Source organism: Talpa europaea (assembly GCF_964194135.1).
Source record: "Talpa europaea genome assembly, chromosome: 15".
In the NCBI taxonomy this organism is placed as follows: domain Eukaryota; kingdom Metazoa; phylum Chordata; class Mammalia; order Eulipotyphla; family Talpidae; genus Talpa; species Talpa europaea.
Genome location: NC_140083.1, coordinates 79,023,458 through 79,043,178, shown reverse-complemented (window position 1 = coordinate 79,043,178; position 19,721 = coordinate 79,023,458). Strand labels below are relative to the sequence as shown.

Here is a 19,721-nt window from a genome sequence, read left to right as displayed (position 1 = left end):
TCCTCTGTCCTCTCACCTCATCGCCTGGGAAGGGATGTCCAGAGGCTGGTCCTGGGCCCAGAGCTCAGAGTCCATGGGTGGCAGGGGGCCAAGAGGGACACAGAACTAGGCCACAGGAACACGGAGTCAACACTGGGGTGGGGGTTAAACCCAGGGTTTTAGGTGGGATTTGGAAAGAGCAGAAGGATAGGGAGAGAAAGTGCTTTTGACTAGGAAGGAACAGGTTGGCAATGCTTTGGAGGAATTTGAGAATGAGGCCTGAGGGTGAGATGTTGTTGGATCAGGTGGGGAATGGCTAGGAGGGACGTTGCAGGGGCACAGCGGCTGTGGGATGCTGAAGGCTGGGTAGGGAGCCACCATGTGTATCAGAGAAAATCACAGCCAGCAGGCCGCGGGGCAGAGGCAGCCACGGGCAGAACAGGGGCCCAACAGCGGCTGCTCACAGGCGAGGCCTGGGCCTACTGCAGGAGCCAGAGACCCAGGATGAGGGGATTGCAGACAGGACTGGGGGGGGGGCGGGGGTGGCAGGGCCACAGGAGTTTGGAGCAGGATGCTCGGTGCTTCTCCTGGGAGACCTGCCCTCAAGGGGCCGAGCTGCCAGCCTGCATTCCTGGCTGCTGTGGGTCTGGAGACATGCGACAGGAATGAGCCTCACCGCGACAGGAGCTTCTTTATTTGAACTCTGAGCAGATGGTTCCTGTCCTCACGCTGCTCCTAGTCTTACTAGCAGATGCGCACTGGAGGGAAGAGAGAAATGATGAAATAAACCACCAGGAGCCTCCTCGCTCCTCTGCCTGGGGAGCCTGCCATCTCCATGTCTCTTCCCAGCTGACTGCCTGAATTTTGCAGTTACCTACCTGCCCCAGTTTCCGCCTCCTCTTTCTTGTCATTCTGCCCAGTGCTTGAGGATGTCAGTCGCCCTGCGCACACCCCAGCCTGCCTCACTGTGGGAGTCTGGGTGAGGAGAAGCGTGTTGGTCCCTTTCCCTGGGAACTTACAAAAAACACATGGCTTCGTGTCCATGGTTGGCTCTGTCTGGGCTGTTCATGTCCCCTGTGGGGAAGAGGGTGACCCCACCCATAAGGCCCCAGCAGAGAGAGCTGCTGTTCTCTCCGGGTCAGAAGAAGAGGCCATTGTGGGTGTGGTGAATACTTGAATGACGGACACAGCGATCATTGGAACCAGCAGATAACCTCCCCACTAGCTGTCCTGTCCAGCTAAGTCCATCCCCTACTGTCCCCTGTACCCCAAGAGGAAGCCCACAACCAGACAAGATTAATCAGGATGGGGTGGTGAAGTGCCCGGTGTTATCCCCCTGGAGCGCTGGGCCTGGGGCAAATTACCCTCTAACAGCGGGTTAATTAGATAAGACCCAAATTACATGAGCAAGGCTTGCCAGCCCAGCAATTTGAAGGTTTCATGTTGTTTCAGAGGTGGGGAGGGCTTGATCTCTAGCTCAGCACAGAGAAAATGACTTCTTGCTCCCAGGCAAGCCAAACCCACGAATTAAGCTCTTGACTGCCCATCCACAAGCCCCAGTGCCAAGCACATATAAGGAAGGGCACCTGCCAGTCCTCATTGCGACCTGAGCACCTGTGTGGGAACCGACCTCCGTCCCTTCTGCACCTTCTGCTTCATCTCCTCCAGCAACATGAGCCGCCAATTCACCTGCAAGTCGGGAGCTGCCACCAAGGGGGGCTTCAGCGGCTGCTCGGCCGTGCTCTCGGGGGGCAGCTCGTCCTCCTACCGGGCAGGAGGCAAAGGGCTCAGCGGGGGCTTTGGCAGCCGGAGCCTCTACAGCCTGGGGGGCATCCGGACCATCTCCCTCAACATGGCCGGTGGCAGCGGAAAGAGTGGTTTCGGGTTTGGCCGGGGCCGGGCCAGCGGCTTTGCGGGCAGCATGTTTGGCAGCGTGGCCCTGGGGCCCTCGTGTCCAACCGTGTGCCCTCCAGGGGGCATCCATCAAGTCACTGTCAACGAGAGCCTCCTGGCCCCCCTCAACGTGGAGCTGGACCCCGAGATCCAGAAGGTGCGCGCCCAGGAGCGGGAGCAGATCAAGGCTCTGAACAACAAGTTCGCCTCCTTCATCGACAAGGTGGGTCTGCTAGGGCCGGGGAAACTGTGAGTGCCCTTTGGAACATGCGCTGCTGTTACAGCAGGAGGGGTTGGGTTAGACATGAGGGCGCACTGGCTATGGACAAGGCAGGTACTATCTACCATCAGGGCGATTTATCTAAGATTCCCTGTAGAGTGTTTCCCAAGAGAAGGTATAAGTTGCAACTGGCAGAGGTTTACCAGGGTTACCTGCAGGACCCCCAAAGGGAAGAGCCTGCCTCTTACTTAAAGGACAGCTGGGTGTCATTGCTAAGCTCGAGACTGACACTGGCTTTGTATAGAAACAGTCAGTGAGAGGGACTCTGTCCTAGAGCAGAGGGAGAAGCTTGTCCTCCCCGTTCATCCACTCATCATATGACCAGTGGAGCAGGTGTATCAGTGCGAGGTCTTTTAGGGGTGGCTTGGCCACGGCAGTGGGTGATGGGGAGCCTCGTCTGGGTTCAGTTCCATTGGCCGAGGAGCTCTCCAGAGGCGGGGCAGCAAGATGGGGAGGAGATACTCAGGGGGCACTGCTGGGGCCTGGCGCTGGCCCTTAGCCCCTTCACTTAGCAGTGTGTGCTGTGGAGAGTTAGTTATCCTCATGTCTGTGATGCAGGTAACGAGCTATCTCTTGGGGTCCTTGCCTGGTGCATGAAAGAAAATGCATGTGAGATCTTGGCATAACGCCTGCCACATACTAGGTACTCTCCAGATGGTGGTTCTTGCTGTTATCATTTTCATCTCTGGAAAGTGAGGGGCAGGGTACCGAGAGGGAAGAATCAAAGGCATGGAAGAGGCCTGGAGAGATCGTGCAGCTTAGATAGATGCTGACTTGACTTTCGGTAGATAAGAAATTGTTGTTCCCACTTGATGAGTCAGCAAGAGCAGGAGATAACCGCCATGCCAAGGTCATCAGGGGGAGGGAGGGGAACCTGGGCGCCGCCTCCTGCCCCAGACCCAATCCTGGGGACTAGAGGGCTGCGTTGGCTACATGACAACAGGCACCAAGGACAGGTCAACCCAGGACAAAGTCAGTGCCTGAGAGGGTCAGTGGCCACCAGAGCGCAGCTCCTCTGTATGTCAGGGTCTGCTCTGCTTGCCTCTGTGGCCTCTTCTTTGAACCTTTCACATCTGGAAGCTCAAAGTGTCCTGAGGGGAGGGTCTGGAGGAAGGGAGTAGACTGACCTTTGGCTGGGCTGGTCCAATCTCATTAAGGGGTAAAATCTGGAGGCCTGGAAAGAGAAATGAATGTGAAGGTGGTCACCTCTGTGAACAAAGGCAGCTGCCTGGGTGGGGCGGAAGCAGGCTGAGGCATGCACGGGTCCCAGCTGATTTCGGTCTCTAGAGGAGGACAGTCCCGTAGCTCCAGGCATCCTAACAGAGGTCCAGATCCAGTGTCTGGTCCAGATGTGGGTTGCAGTATCCTGGGTATAGGTTTACCCTGTGCTTAATGCCCACCTGGTAGATAGACATGAAAAAGTCAGGATTGGTTAAATGAAACCAAATGCTGGGTAGGACCACTGGAGGCAAGCTGCTCGGTGGCTGCCCCGTCCCAGCATTCAACAGTGTACCCAGACAGCTTTCTGCTTTCCTGTGTCTGACTTTAGAGGACACAACTTCATTTCAGTTATTTAGTAGCTCTGCTCAGATAAAGGGAAGCCACATTCTAAAATCTGTGCCTCCCCGAACCAAACCAGAGAGGTGTTTGCAGATCCACTCCCTCGGGTCAGTTTTCTGGCCAGGCAAGGTCCCCCTGGCACAAGAAGCTCCATCCACGTCTACACTTGCTCTGGGGAAGATGGTTCTGAGGCGCAGGATGAGGGGAGAAGGAACAGGTGGGGTGAGAGCCTGACGCAGGAATTCAGACTGGAAGTTCTTGGCCCACTGAGCCTGTAGAACTTGACATGCCGCACAATGAAGACACCCTTCCTTCTTCAGAATGGCCAGCCTTTCCAGAGGGGTCCCAGTCTGACCCTGTCCTGGTGTTTTCAGGCTCGTCTGAGCTGTGCTGGTTTGGCCATGCTGGGTTCTGAGTAGCTGGATGCGGGGTGACAGGGAGTCATGTCTAGGTTCAGCTCTGGCTCCTCTTTTTTAAACTTTGGGAGGAGGTAAACATCTCTGTGCCTCACCTTCCTTCCCATCAATTGTAGTGAAGGATTTGTCCACTTTCTGCAACTCTTGTGAGGGCCAAAGGAGGAAATGCAGGTTGAAGGCTCTGCACAGCGGCCACTGAGGGCCTGGTGTGACGTGCCGGGACACAACTGGTTCTGTTGGGTCTCAGGTGCGGTTCCTGGAGCAGCAGAACCAGGTGCTGGAGACCAAGTGGGAGCTGCTGCAGCAGCTGGACCTCAACAACTGCAAGAACAACCTGGAGCCCATCCTCGAGGGCTACATCAGCAACCTGCGCAAGCAGCTGGAGACGCTGTCCGGGGACAGGGTGAGGCTGGACTCGGAGCTGCGGAACACGCGGGACGTGGTGGAGGACTACAAGAAGAGGTGAGGGGGGGGCCCGGCTTGGACAACTGTCCTGTCCCTCTGAGCTCATCCTGGAGGAGAGCTTCTTACTTAAAGAATGGGAGGTGGTGGGCTGTGTCCTGCTCATACCAAGAAGAATCTCACCCCAAACTCTCAAACTTGTTCCCCGTTCCTCCAGCCTCTGGCTGGGCACTTAGGACAAGTGTCCAGCTAGCTGGGCAGTGGCCAGCTAGCTCTCTCGTTCTCTCTGTCTCTGGGGTGAAGGAAACCTTGGGTAAACCACTCATGTGTCCCCAGAGCTTCTCTGTCTTCATTGGTTAAAAGGGGCTTAAATCCATTCACGTCCCAGCACTGTACTGGGCATAAGGAAGCCCTTTTCATTTCTAAAGTTTTATTCAGATTTTGAGGGAGGAGGTTGCTTCTTGCTTCCTTTGAGATTTCCCACGGGACATTCGCTCTACATGCGCCTTCTTCGTTTTTGAAGTCAGACCTTCAATGTTCTTCTCCAAACGTGTGTACCATTGTCCCTGCTCCGGGAAGCCTTCCTGGCCACGGGCCCAGGCCAGCCCTCCAGTGCCTGTGCCCTCTGACAGGCACAGGGTCTTCTGGGCAAACGGGGTTCTTGGGGAGATGTGTTTACTGACCAAGCCCGGTGTCCCCGCAGGTACGAAGAGGAAATCAACAAGCGGACAGCTGCGGAGAACGACTTTGTGCTGCTTAAGAAGGTGAGGGGAGGCAGGCTCTGAGACGGGGCTGGCCTGGGCCCAGAGGGGCTGGCCTGGCCAGCGTGCTCTGCTCTGAGAAAGTGACCCCTTTCAGAAATAGTGAGGGGAAGGCAGGGAAGCCACCCTGAGACACTACGCAGGGAAGGAGCCACAAATTGGGCAGGTTTTGTTTTCAGGCCTTCTGGAGTGTTTGATGTGGATGAGGTTTGCTCATGGTGAGGACATGCAGGGCTCTCCGCAGCTGTGGGGCCTAGCTCAGATGTCAGAAGGGTGGCTAGTGGTGGCCTGGCTGGGCCCCCTTCCTGCCAGGGGCAAGTGTCCTGCTGAGGGAGTGAATTCTCAGGGTGGGCAGGGCTGGGCCATTTGCCCCCTCACTTCCCATGAGCCTCCAAAGAGCATTGGGCAGCTTCCCTGTGCCAGGCACCCAGGCGGGGGTGGGTGTTGCCTGCTGTGCTGCAGCCGCAGTGACCAGGGTGTGGCTGGGGCATCTTTCAGGATGTGGATGCAGCTTACGTCAGTAAAGTGGAACTGCAGGCCAAGGTGGACTTCATGAACCAGGAGGTCAATTTCTTGAAGTGTCTCTACGAAGGAGTAAGTCTGCCTCCTACTCCCCACCTCAGAGGGCAGCTTGTGGGACTCTGCTCTGGGGGGGCTGTTAGCCACTCTCCTCCCACTTCAGCCCTGGGCTCCTCAATCTCCACCCTCTGGGTGGGAAGGAAATGAGCCTGCCCCATGGCGGCAGGGGCTTGTAGGGGTCCAGAGGGATCACGATTTGACCAGGGGCAACAGTCTTGCTTGGGGGCCTCTAAGTTGGCATCACTGGGATTTAGTCACCTTGCGGCCAGGAGTTGACAGCAGTCAAGTTCTGAGACTGTCCCCATGTGCCCTGCAGGAGATTGCTCAGATCCAGTCCCACATCAGTGACATGTCCGTCATCCTGTCCATGGACAACAACCGTGATCTGAACCTGGACAGCATCATCGACGAGGTCCGCAACCAGTACGAGGATATTGCCCTGAAGAGCAAGGCTGAGGCCGAGGCCCTCTACCAGACCAAGGTGAGCGGGGCTGGGGCTGGGCTGGGCTGGGGAAGGTGACCCCAGCAGGTGAGAGGCTGGGCCTGGTTGTTCCCGGAACAGAGAGAATGTCCAGTTCACATGCCCTGCCCCCCATAACATGGCACCCCCGAGACGTCCTGCATGCCCAGGACATACACCGGTCCTTGTGCTCATCCTTGGCTCTGTGCTTTGGGGTCCCAGTTCCAAGAGCTGCAGCTGGCAGCTGGCCGGCATGGGGACGACCTCAAGAACACCAAGAATGAAATCTCCGAGCTCACCCGGCTCATCCAGAGGCTGCGCTCAGAGATTGAGAACGTGAAGAAGCAGGTGAGGAAACTGGCAGTCTGGGTCCTGGGCTCGGTGGCACCGGTGGAGGGGGGTGAGTTAGATGCCAGCCCCCTACGTCTCTGGCCACTTTCTGCTCATGGGTCATGAGGTGATAGCCTCACCCCAGGGGTCTCTGCTGAAATCCCCTGCCCCAGAAACCTCTCTCACCCCCCAGGCTGGCCTAGGCCCACATCCTCCGTCCCCAGTCCCAATGAGTGTGCTCTCTTAGCACCTGTGCCCCCTGTGGTCACACTTCTGTAACTGGCCAGCACCTGCCTGCCCCTTCTTCTGCAGACTAGGAGGGCCAGGGAGCTGGCTGCTTTGTTCCCATTGCTCTCCTGGCATCCATAGTAGCAGCTCACTAGACACTTGTTGACGACAGGATGGAGGTGGAGTGGTCTCAAAGAGTGCCATGAAATTGCCGCCTGTGTTTATTCAGGCCTTACTCAGCACTCAGGAGCATGGGCTCCAATCTCAGCTTCCATAGGCAGAAAGGCAAGATGCCTATAAATAATAAGCAGAGCAGCCATTCCTCTGATTTATCATGCCAGAGCCTCACAAAGACCTGTGAGGTGAGTGTCACCCAATGTTATGATGGGGAAACTGAGGTTAGGAGAGAGGTGCAGTGGGTGGCTCTGCTGCTCAGTGGCAGGGCCGTGATGCAAACCCAGGTCTCCTTATTCAGCGCTCTTCCCACTCTGCCACGGGCTTTACCTCCTAGCTCTGCGACACCGGGCAAGTTACCTGTCTTGACTGCCCAGGTGTTGGAAGGAGCAGGTGAGGTGAGGCAAAGAAGGGGCTTGTGAAGGGCTGGTGTGGTGCCGGGCGCATGGCAGCACCTGTGAGCGGTTGGTCCCAGGGAAACTCCTTCCCTACACCCGCGGCCCATGTGCCCAGACAGCCACTGTCGCTGTCCAGGCAGCACCATATCCCAACGCTCTCTCCTGCCAGACTTTAAACAGGCAGAGCAGAAGGCCCAGCTCCTGACTGTCGGCAGCGCAGCGAGGCTTTGCCCCGCGCTGCCGTGGTGCCAGGCGAGGTCATCGCAGGAGCGCAGCGCACACTGTTTTTCATAACCACCAGCATCTGGGCCCAAGGCAGTGGGTCAGAGCTCAGGGAGGACCTACGAGCACTAGGATGGATCCCAGCCTTAGAGAGGAGCAGGGGTGGCACGGGGTGGAGCTGCTGCCTCTGCTCAGGCCGGGAAGAACCAGTGGGATTTGGATGTGGTGACTCCAGACCCCTCCCATTTTTCCAACTTCTCCAAATCCTCCTTAGGCCTCCAACCTGGAGACGGCCATCGCCGACGCCGAGCAGCGGGGGGACAGCGCCCTGAAGGACGCCCGGGCCAAGCTGGACGAACTGGAGGGCGCCCTGCACCAGAGCAAGGAGGAGCTGGCCCGGATGCTGCGGGAGCACCAGGAGCTCATGAGCCTGAAGCTGGCCCTGGACATGGAGATCGCCACCTACCGCAAGCTGCTGGAGGGCGAGGAGTGCAGGTGCGCGGGCGGCTCTGGCAGGAGGGCGCGAAGGGTTGGGGAAGGACCAACGGAGAAAGCTAAGACCTCCTAACCCAGAAAAGAGTTCTTGGGTAGGGAAGGGGTGGTCGGGAAGGAATAATAATAGTATTAATCCCACCCAGACATCATTGCTCACTTTGCACCAGGGCCTGTGCTGTGTGGATTAGCTCACTTAATGCTCACAACTTGGGCCCAGATGCTGGGCCCTTGATCCCCCAAGCCCCACCATTACTATGTTACGCCTTCTTGCCCATCTTCTTCACCCATCCTGGTGCAGTGCGGGCCTATCGGAGGAGGCCCAGGGCAGCCACTCCAGCGCCCCCAGAGTTCTTGAGAGTCAGAAAGGCTCAGTGTCTAGGCCTGACCTGGGGAAGTGTCCTTGTCACCCCCACAACGCCTCATGCCAACTGCTTTTCGACTTGAGTTGTTGCTTGGTTATCCCAAAGATTCAGGAGTGGCCTCCACAGCTTCTTAGACTCTGCTTGTGCCTACGAAGCCACGGGATTTCCAGAGGTGCCAGTTGGATTCAGAACCCCATGTCAGGCTGGTCAGGGCACCGTCATGGAAGTTAATAAATCATGGGTAGAGTGACGGCTCACTCTTATTTTATTTCTCTCCCTAACAGGATGTCAGGAGAATTTCCCTCCCCTGTCAGCATCTGTAAGTACTCATCTGCTTGCACCAAAAATTGCAGGATTTTCCGACTGGAAACAGCCTTAGTCATCCCCAGTGTGTGTAGATGAGCATCTCAGACTCAGAGAGGAAAAAGCTCTGCCTGAGATCACACAGGCAGTCACGGGCAACCATCAGGCCTCCTGACGCCCGCCCAGGGCTGCCTCCTCCTTGTCTCTCGGCCTCCTCTTGCCTGGGGATGGCAGCAAGGAAGGCTGTCCCCGCAGGGCTGGGAAGCAGAGGATGTTGGGCAAGAAAGCGATCGTGGTTGTGTGAGACCTGGGTAGCCAGCCTTGCGGGTGGTGCTGAGCCCAGGAATTAAGGTGCTGAGGTAAACTGTGAACGGGAACTTGGGAGGCCAAGCTGACAATGTGAACCGTTGGGCTTCTCAGCAGTACAGAGAGAGTTAAATCTGAGCTTCTGAAAGGTGCATCCATGGGTAGTTAACAGCAGGAGAGGTTGGAGTCTAAGAAGCTTAGCAAAAAAGAGGGACCTTAGTGGCCCCTGGGCCCCTGGCACAGCAGGACATCTGAGAGTTAAGAACCATCCAGATTGGTTAAAACTGGATTAGGCAGGGTAAGGGCATGGGGGGGCTCTTTCTAGGGTATTTTCCCTGGGGGTTGGGGTGGCTACAGCCAGAGACCCCATCCGACTCATTGTCCAAGAAAACCCCCATCTGTCCTGAGGACGGGCAGCCTCCTCCGATCCCACTGCCGCTCTGTCTGGGGTGCTGACTCTCTCTTTCTCTCTCACCCCCCACCCCCAACCCTGCAGCCATCATCAGCAGCACCAGTGGCAACGGCTTCCGGCCCAGCTCCGTCAGCGGCGGCTACGTGGCCAACAGCACCAGCTGCATCTCTGGCGTGTGCAGCGTCCGCGGCGGGGAGGGCCGGAGCCGGGGCGGTGCCAGCGACTACAAGGATACCCTGGGGAAGGGCTCCAGTCTGAGCGCCCCCTCCAAGAAAGCCAGTCGGTAGAGAACACTGCTCCATGCCGTCCGCCACCCCCTGCTCCACATGTGCTCTCCCAGCCCAGTCAGCCCCTTCCCCGCCCCACCAGCCTGCTGTCAACCTCACCCCCACCCTGCTGGCCTTGGCTGCCCTCCTCCCTCAGCCCGTGCCTTCCTGAGCCTGGGCAGGTGTGGACAGCTGAGCTCAGTGAAGTTCCTTCCTGAACGTGCTTGCGCCCACCTCCTCGCTGAGCCCCCGGCTCAAGCCCTGGCAACCAGTCTTCGGTCCTCTGGCTTGGCTGCTGACTAATCTGCCTGGCCCGTGGATCTCAGATGAGGCTTCCTCCTCACACTGCGGGCTTTGACCCAGCTCCTGCCTGTGCTGGCTCTGGGCTCAAGGAAAGAAGAACTGAAGACCAAGCAGCCAAGAGCAGTCGGTCCCCACCCCACCCTGGCTCAGCCTCACGCCCATTCTGAGTGGAACCAAGCACAGCTCAGGGTCTGTCCGCCCCTCCCGCACGCAGCAGAGAGGAGGGGGCACCGTCTACCTCTCCTTTATTCCCAAAGACCTCCCCATGGCATCCTCAATAAACAGCACGATCTGATGGCGTGGTCTCCGAGTAGTCCAGGTGCGCACGTGGGCCTCGGCTCCCGCTCCCGCCAGCAGGCCCCGCGCGCTGCGCGCAGACACACACGGCACTCGCTGCGCTCCGCCCGCACGGCCTGTGCTTCTGGGTGCTCTCGGGGCGCACATGCCAGGGGGGCGGGGCACCCGGGGGATGCAGGGAGACGGGGTGTGAAGCAGAGCTGGGAGAAAGTTGGGGAGAAGGCAGGCGAGGCAGGGAGAGTGTATGTGCCTGGTCTGTGTCCTGAATGGTCCTGGTCCTGACAGGAACCCTGGCTGCTTCCTGAGAACTGGCTTCTCCTGGCAGGAAGGCAGGGCTCTGCTGACAGGTATCCATGCAGGAAGTAGGGGGTAGCGAGAGCGTCGTGCCCGGCGCAGTCTGCAGGAATGGAGTCGGGAGAAGGAGAGGTTGAAACCCTAGCACCTGCAGCGAGGTCTTGGGGTAGGGGAGCGGAGGTGGCATCAAGGGGTTACCATCGACAGGGTGAGCTCTGACAGAGACACAGGGATGGACTAACGCCTCATAAAAAGAAAACACTCATAGAAAGCAAACTCGTGCTTAATAACCTAGACTTTTTATGCCACGGCCAATTGCTGAGACACGGCGTGGTGGTGGGGCCTGGGGCATGAGCAGAGGTGAAGGGCAGGAAAGGGAGCTGGCCCCAGGGTGGGGGGCACTGTGATGGGCCCCGAGTCCTGCCTTCACCCCGGGCCCCTGTGCTGCTGTCTTCGCCCCACAGCTCAGTGACGCTCTGCAGACGGGATGCAGGAGAAAGAAAAAGCAAAATGATCACCCCTCAGTTACGCTCCTGGCACTCTGGAAGCTTCTGACCCTATAGGCAGAAGGAGCCCCTTGGGAAAGGTGCAGGCAGAGGAAAAACTGGTGCAAACATGAGGTGCAAACATAGACGCTGAATCCAGACAGGAGCACAAGACTAACGGGCAGCCCCAGGGCCCAGGACACTTGACATGGGCTCCCGTACTGGACAGGGCCCCCTGCTGCCCGTGCCTGGTCTCTGAGACCACAGAGAGGAACTGAAGCTCAGGAGGCCAGTCACCAGGTGTGATGGCGATGCTGGGCTCTCTTGGCTGGAGACAGAGACTGGCCAGAGACAGCACTAGGCCTGAAATGGGGCTGAGGGGTGGGGGCAGGACCTCCCAGGGGTAGAGGCACTGAGCTTGGCCAAGGGTAAGGGAGGAGGGGAGAGAGGATTGGGCCAGGACATGTGCCTTTTCCTCAAACACAGGGGTGAAGGACCTGGAGGCTTGCCCAGTGTCCCATGTTTCCGAGACCTTTTCTTAGCTCCCCTTTGGGGAGCTTAACTAGTACTTTCCAGCACCGTCCCCTGTGTGCTCTGTGCTGGCACGTCCTTCACAGGCTCTGACTCAAGCTGCCACTGTGCTTAGATGCTGGTCCTTGGGGCCCCTTGCTCAGGGGGCTGCAGCATGGCGGGGGATTCCCAGGGGCTGCTGTGTGGCTCAGGCTGGCCGTGGATGTGGAGGCTGTCACCTTAGGACATCCAGGCATGGAGAGCAAAAGGGGCCTCCACAAGGCACCCAGGGAAGGCCATTGAGGGGCTGAGTCCTCCTGACCTTGACCAAGGCTCAGCTGCTTGTCTCCACCTGTGAAACCTGATCCCCAGGCCCTTCCCACACTTCAGACCTGAGCAGCAGATGCGGGTCTAAGAGGAGGGAGTGGAAACTGAGGTTTTTGAGCACCTCCAGGGGCCAGAACCTCCTGGGCCGGGCATGTCACGGGCATCAGCTCTGATGCTCAGCCCTGGACCCACGAAGTCAGTACACAGAGCCAAGCTTCCATGGGTCTGTCTCCCTAAAGCCCACACTCTCCACACGCCCATCCTGCTGCTGTTGTGGGAACCTCGCTCCTGCCAGCCTGCTGCTGTGCGTTTCCACCACACCCTGACGCCCTGCAGGCTCGCTGCCCATTCCCCGCAGGAGCATCTGCCACGCTCCCTCCTCTGAAGCTTGGGCCTCAGGATCTCAGGCACTGGCTGGGCTCACCCACCTGCCTGGAACCCGTCTGTTCCCGCTGCAGGCCTCCTGCCGAGGCTCTGGCCTCTGGCCGCGCTGGCACCTGTCAACCTCAGAGTTCGAGCCCCTGAATGGTGTCCTAGAACAAGCTCCACTCTTGCTCCCTTGCGGCGCTGGGCTCCTGGGCAGAACTCCTGGGGCAGGAGCAGGCGGGCATGTGGAGGGAGGCTGCGAGGAGGTGGTGGTGGGCGGGACGGCAGGGCCAGTGTGGGCCTGGGCTGACGCAGACCGGGGTGGGAGTTTATCCTGGGAAACTGGGCTCTGGTGATGGAAGCATCAAAACAAACCCCAAGAATCTGGAGAAGCAGGACAGAGATGTGCCCAGCCACACAAGCAGCCTTTCTGTGCACTGTCCTCTCTTCAGACACTGGCGGGGTGGCCAGTCCAGGGAGCTGAAGGTGCCTCTCCCAGCAGACATGTCTCTTCTTTTCTTGAGCATCCTCTGAGGAGACGCCAGTGTCCTCCCATCTCGCAGCCTGTCCTGAGAGAAGTTGTGCCCTGTCGACTCCCTGTCACTCGTGCGTTACCTGCCAGCCTGTCCCTTTCCTGGCTCGCTCACCCTGGGCCTTCCCAGGGCGGGGAGCCTCAGGTCCTGGAAATCAACCCCAGGGCCCTGAGCCCCTGACATCCTCTTATCCGACTGTGGTCTTATCACAACTCCTGATTGAGGAGAAAAGAGATTTTTCAAGCCTGAGTTTCTCCTTCTCTTGGCCGTCGCTATCAGTGCCCATGTCAGTGGACAGGAGAGACGCTGTCTCCCACCCAACCCCGGAGGGCAGGCCGCGGAGCATCGGCAGAAGCACAGGGACCATGGGGGTATTTCCCTTCACCAGAAACAGACCCCTTCATCCTCCACAAACTACCTCCCGGCACTTGGGCCTGATTTTTTTCTGGTTTGAAGAGATCTGGTTTGGGTCGGCCTGGAATCCAGCCAAATCAAGAGAGTGGGGCCTCTGCGATTTCATGGAAAATCCTCAAAGCAAATCACAGGTGCCTGAGTCATGGATTTTTTTTAATTTTTTTTTAAGATTTATTTATTTATTTATACAAGCACTGGGTACAGTCAGAAGTGCGGGAGGGTGAGAGAATTCACCAGAGCCAGAGCGGGGAGCAGAGCAGGCAGAAGGACCGAAGTACACTGCTGAGGGGAGCAGCGGGCGGCAGGAGAGATCTGCGCGCCATGCGGGACCCTCCTCCGGTGGCCAGGGAGCAGCCGGGGATCGAACCAGCACTGCAGAGGCTGCGGGCAGCTTCTCAACCCAGCGCTCAACCGCTGCGCCACCGGGGAGGCCCCTGAGTCATGGATTTTGACCTCCCAAGGGATAATGAACAAAAGTGGGTGGTGGGCAGATTCTTGTTTGATTTCCACCCCCTCCAAACAGGCAAGTGGAGGTTCAGGGAGGGGGCCACGCAGGCTGAGGAAAGTTTAGGACAGAGAGTTGGGGGGCACCGCACCCCCTGACCAGAAAGGCCAGTGCTCCCTCTGCACATCTTCGGCAGGCAGGTCAGCACAGGCCCGGGCGCTCCCTGAACCCCCTTCTTCCACAGTGACAAAGGGCATCTCCCACCTAGGGGGAGGCAGTGGGCTCCGAGGTGTGGTAAGCTGCTCATGAAGCCCTGGGACTCCCTGCCAAAGGTGGAAACTGAGACCCCATGATCAGCTAGGATTTCAGATCAGACGTGAGGGCTGCCAGCCTTTTATTTTGCCCAAATGCGACATCAAATAAAGCAACAATTACCAGCCCTGCCTATATAAATTCATAAAAGGGAAATTTAACAGAAGGAAGGACACTTTGCAGAAAAGGTTCATTCCTGTAGGTTAAATAACACTTAGTCACACACACACAAGCTACATTGCAAAACCTTTCTGCATTAGCTCCAGACGCGTGAAAACGCCTCAAGTGTGGGCCCTGACTTAGCATCTATCGTGCGATGTCTCTGTATCTCAGGGTCTTCTCTAAACAGCAAGGATAAAGCCACTCTCTCCTCTACAAAGCCTTAGAAAATCATCAAAAGCGATAGGAAAGGGGATGCTGTTCAGTGCAGGGAGTGACGACATGGGGGTGATGCCTCGGGGTTGGGGGTGCTGGCCCCAGAACTACCTGCCAGGGTTGCCGCTTCCAGCAAGTTCCCCAGCCAGGGTGCGAGTTTCTCCTACAAAGTGGGAAGAATAATAGGAACTACCTCCTCGCACTGCTGTGGCTGAGACGGGAGATGCGGGCCATGCTCGAGGCGATCACCACCACGGCTCTTAGCCGTTGCTCTTAGCAGGAACTGAAATGACCTAGGAAACCACAGGTCTAGGGGTCACTGGGGACTCTGATCGAGTTTCATTTCCTAGCCCAAGAGTGCTTGTCTCCTCCTTTCTTCACCTTATGGCCCAGACTGATGTATTTGAGCCCAAGTTTCTGAAACTTTGCCTCCTCCTCGAAACCAGCCGAGACCTTCATGTCTGCGCAACTTCCAGACCAGCAGGCCCGGCTCGGATGGAGGATCAGACCCCTCAGAGTCCAGGGCGGAATGTGGCAGCGGGGAGTGTGCCTAACTGGCACCCACCCCTTTCTCTTCCTTCTTGGGCACTGACCTGGCACCAGAATCTCATGCAACCCAGCCTGCATGTCCAAGCTCCAAGTGCAGCTACGGCAGCCCAGAGCAGTGGCCGCCAGCCAAGCAGTGTGTCCCGGAGGAGGGGCTGGGGAAGAGTTGTGCACGGCTCTGGGTGTGGGGTTGAGCGCAGGCAGGAGACTCTGGTTCTGAATGACATAAGCTCGTCTAGCAGGGGAGCATGGCTCCAGGGGAGTTTGTCTCTGTGGGCCTGAAGACGCCATGCTCTCTGGGGAGAAGGCAGCTGGAGAGGGCCAGAGCAGAGCCCGCTAAAGTGGGGTCCAGGGCAGGCCCTACGTATTAAGGGTATTCCTGCACTCGGGACACTAACTGGAGCAGAACTCAGCACCTTGGCTGCCCTCTGGGTGTCAGAGAATGGGGGAAGAAGACACAGGGGGTTGCTAAACCAGTCCGGGAGGTGGGAGATAGATAGAGGGATAAACTTGGAGTAAGAATAATGATAACAGCTATTGTCTATTGAGAATTCCTGGGTGCCACATCCTGGGTTAGCTTCTTTAAGGATATTCCCACAGTAAATCACCAAGAGCTCTATGAGCATCCCCATGGTGTGTAGATAAGGTCATGGAGGGCCTGTGAGACTGGAAAGTGCTTAGGGCCATAGTTGCCAGCCCCTCCGCTCCCCACCCGACTTGCAGGGTGTGCTGGAGGAAGCTGTTTCTCTGTGCCTTCGGACGACAATGGCTGGCTTGTCCTTAGGCGTCATGTCTGCGACACTAGTTCTGGGAGGGCTTGAGTGTCCATGGTCAGGGTGTCCTCAGGAGGTGGTGAGCGTGGCCAGGGTTGTGAGCCCAGTGCCCCAAGGTGGGGCCAGCACCGTGAGGTGATCGCTTTCCAGGAATCCGTTCTGGCCCTGCCTGAGGTCAGACTACCCACCACAGGTGCAGTTGGGGGACGCCTCAGCCGCCCCAGCGCCCCCCACGCACCGGGACTGCACCTCCCGCAGCCTCGGTTGTTTTGACGGCCTGGTCAGAAGCTGCTGCTCGCTGCCTCACCCTCCCACCTGCAAGGACTGTAATTTGGTTTCCGAAGTGCTCATTTGCGGTTTCCAGACACTCAATGGTATAATTACGGAAATGGACTCGCCACCTCCCTGACTCTGGATCAGGTGTACCTGTTGGCTCACATCCGCAGCTGGACATGCTAGAGGGTGAAGCAGCCACTGCCCATCGTCCCTGCCTCTCCTAAGTCCTGCAGAGGGGTCCTCACTTGGTAGGAGTCGGGGCCTGAGGTCAGTGATGGGACTGGCCTCGGGGGCTGCAGAAGGGCTGCAGGGAGCCAGGTAGCAGAGGGGAGGTCTGTTCCAGCCCCGAGGGCCCTGGGCGGGGGAGCCAGAGGCAGGGGCTCGCTGGGGAGGAGGTGGAAGAGAGAGGGGCAAGATGAAGGCGGCCCCCTCCTGAGACATGTGGAAGCTGTGCCTCCTGGAGTACAGACAGCTTGTCCTGCCAAGACGCAGAAGCATTTCAGGCTGTGTCACAACCTGTTTTATAGTCCTGGCCATTATTCTGATGTGTATTAGAAAAGAGGTGATTTAGTAGTTGACAAAGTTACCTTGTCCTATAAACATCAAATGCAAGCCAATTAAAATAAACAGTACTGAAAATAACAGTACGGATGGTGTGCAGATATGGTGGCATTTGAATGTGTGTCTTTGGGAAATATTTAAGGAGTTGTGAACATATTAGAAAGGAGCAAGCCTTCTGGAGAGGCCAGAAATCCCAGCCCTGGTTGGGTTTGGCTGCGAGGACAGCAGGGTCAAGCAGGCAGTCCGACAGCTCAGGTCACACATTATCCCCCCTGGGAATCAGTGTCCTCTGAGTAAGAGGACGAGGGCAACTAAGAAATGTCCCAAATTGAGAAAAAATTGCCAAAGGGAAGAGGAATGGATGGGGTTCTGTGTAGCTCCACAGAGCAGAACCACCACGAGGCGTCTGGTAGGGGCGGTGGGTGCCCTGGGGAGGGCGCCCTCTTGGTTCTCTCCCGAAAGCACTGTGTGCCCCTCAGGGAGGGAAGGTCCCGCCAAGAAACCACCTGTTCTCAGAGGCCGCTGAGAGGATCTATCACAAGCTCGTTGGCCATTCTTCTCGGGGGCCCGGGGGCCCGAGCAGGGACACTGAGCGGCGGCTGAAGGCCAATCCTACCTACTGGGAGCAGGATGAGTGAGAACAAGGAGAGAAGTTCTGGAACCGGATGGAAGATGCTCCTTCCCTAGGCCCTCAGGAGATTTTTGAACGCAAACCCTGCCTCCGAGTTTTCGAATTCTCGTCTGTGGTAAACAGCCACAGCCTGGATCAGAACACAGAGCGTGGCCAACCTGCTGCCCAACCTGAGGCCCGGCTTGCCTCCTGGTACGAGACCAGGTAATTGATTTTGCTGGAGGCCTTTGGAAGCGCCTGCCTCACTGACTCACCAGGTGGGGCTCAATTTGGTAACCTGAACCCGATGTTTGATGTTGGGGTGTTAGAGATCCATGCTGGATTGGTTCCCCCAGGGAGCAGGCCCGGCTCTCACTGACTCTGCTCCGTCCTCTTCCCTCTGGAGCTGTCCGCGCCAGGGGGACTGTCCTGCCCCAGCCACACTCGTTTCCCTGGAGGGACACGGAGGGGGCTTGGGCCGTGGGAACCTGCATGAAGGGGTGGGGTGAAGAAGAGAGCAGAATCCCTGGGCAGCCCGGAGCTGTTTTCAGGTGAAGAACTCTCTTTATCTTGTGCTCCCGGCTGAGGTCATTATGAGTTAAGCCTCTTAGGCATGTCCCGTTCTCCTCAGGGGAAGGACCTCTGACAAAATTCTAACACAAAGGGTGTTCTCTGTTCCCTGCCAGAAGCTTCCCTATTCCAAGAAGGTTATGGGGTTTTGGGAAAACAGGTGGAGCCCACGTTGTTTGGGCCAAGCCCTCCAGGGGCTGTCTGGGATAGGGAGGGGTTGGCTCCACTGGGAAATGTCTGTGTTTGTCCACCAGGCCACCACCATCCGGGAGACACCAATCGTGGCCCATGTGCCAGGGCAAAGACTTTCTTCACCAAGTGGCACAGACTCTTCCCTATGAAATACCACCTTGCCTTTCTCGGCCTCACCAGGGAGAAGACCTGAAGACAATGGGGAAAAGATCAGGCTGGACCAAGGCAGCAATGGGTGAAGCAACCTGGCCAGGATGTGGCCACTGAGCTGCCGAGAGACAAACCCCCCAAAACAAAACAAAATGCACACACACATACACACTAAAACAAAGCTTGGAAAAATGGGGTGCTTTTCACCAAGCAGCATGGACCCCCCCCAACCACCATCCCGGGCAGGACCAGGCATGGGCTGGGCGGCTCACCCATCCAATGCTAACCAAAGGACAGGCCCACTTTGGCCTGACTTCCACCCTCAGCCTGTGCTGGAGCCCCTGAGCCTGTCAGCAGGTGCCAGGCACTGCCAGCCTTGGAGCACGGACATGCAGAGGGGTGGGGAGGAAGGGACTCAGGGACCCAAGGCACAACGACCTTGGCAATGACCCCAGAATCCCTCAGACCCAACAAGCGCCTAGCAGAGGGTCTGCAGTCAGCGGCGACAAACTGTTCCCTATTGTTCCACTGACGTCATCTAAGAAGTGAAGTGGCGTGTAAATGAAGTAAAAGGTCATCCTCCGCAGCGGGCAGGCTTTGAGGGGAGCAGGATGCAGGAAGAGGGAGGAGCAGGCGGGGCCAGGGGTGGGGGAGGCAGGGAAGAGACCCTGAAGTTGGGAGAAGGTAACCTGGGGTGAGGATGCAGCGTGGATTCCTTCCGTCGAAGCACCATCCGGTGTGACTGCGTCCTGTTGCTGCTGTAGCCAATGACCAATATCCCAGTTTTGGAGATCAGAGTCTGGGGTATCCCTGGGCTAAGATCAAGGTGGCACCAGGGCCGCGTTCCCGTGGGAGGCTCTAGGAGAGACTCTGTCTCCTTGCCTTCTCTAGCTTCCAGCGGATGCCCCATGCTCTGGCTCACAGGCCCTCGCATCCTTTCCTCAAAGTTGGCATCAGCTCAGTTCTCCTCCCAGGGCTTTGCTCTGGCCCCTCCTTCTCTCTCCCTCCTCCACATCTAAGGCCCCGGCGTCCCACTCGACCCACCTAGAAATGCGAGACAATTTTCCATTTAAGATCAGCCGATTCACAACCGCAAGCCCCTGCAGCCTGCCTTCCCCTTCACCACGTAGCATAACCCAGTCACGGTCCTAGAGAGCAGGGCGTCGAGATTTTGGGGGCCGTTATTCTGCCTATCATGGATGGTGGGAGGCATGGAGGGGACAGGAAGGCCAGAGGAATGAGGAGGCGAGTGTTGAGCCAAGGAGGCCCATGCTGTGCTTGGGGGGCCAGGGGTGAGCTCCTCTCCCAGGGTTAGCATGAGATCATTTTCCAGACTCCCAACAATGGAGCCACGTTATGTCTGAGGTCTTGCAGACCACAACATGTTATTGTTCTCTGCTGAGGGCAGGGTGCCAGCCTATAGGAAGCCCGGATTGCTGCCAGATTGAGGGGGCCCAGCCCTCGGGGATGGCCAGGTCTGCTGGCAGCTGGAGACTGCGCAAGAGGCTGGGCAGGTCATGACTTTCTGGCTGTGGGACATTGGCAGCCGCTGAGTG

General features: G+C 57.7%; 2 protein-coding genes across 2 annotated transcripts in view; both read left to right on the top strand.

Annotated features, from left to right (window-relative positions):
- The window catches only part of LOC311185510 (keratin, type II cytoskeletal 6B-like), a gene marked incomplete at both ends in the record, with an annotated part of 110,172 nt that overhangs the window by 61,188 nt on the left and 29,263 nt on the right, over window positions 1–19,721 (top strand). The gene's annotated exons all lie outside the window — the stretch shown is intronic.
- LOC311185663 (keratin, type II cytoskeletal 71) lies at window positions 1,652–9,847 on the top strand (the record flags this gene model as incomplete). The annotated part of the gene is made up of 9 exons (XM_084256368.1): window positions 1,652–2,095; window positions 4,376–4,590; window positions 5,234–5,294; window positions 5,790–5,885; window positions 6,187–6,351; window positions 6,553–6,678; window positions 7,957–8,177; window positions 8,824–8,858; window positions 9,645–9,847. 9 exons carry the CDS (start codon window positions 1,652–1,654, stop codon window positions 9,845–9,847), a joined length of 1,566 nt encoding a protein of 521 aa, XP_084112494.1.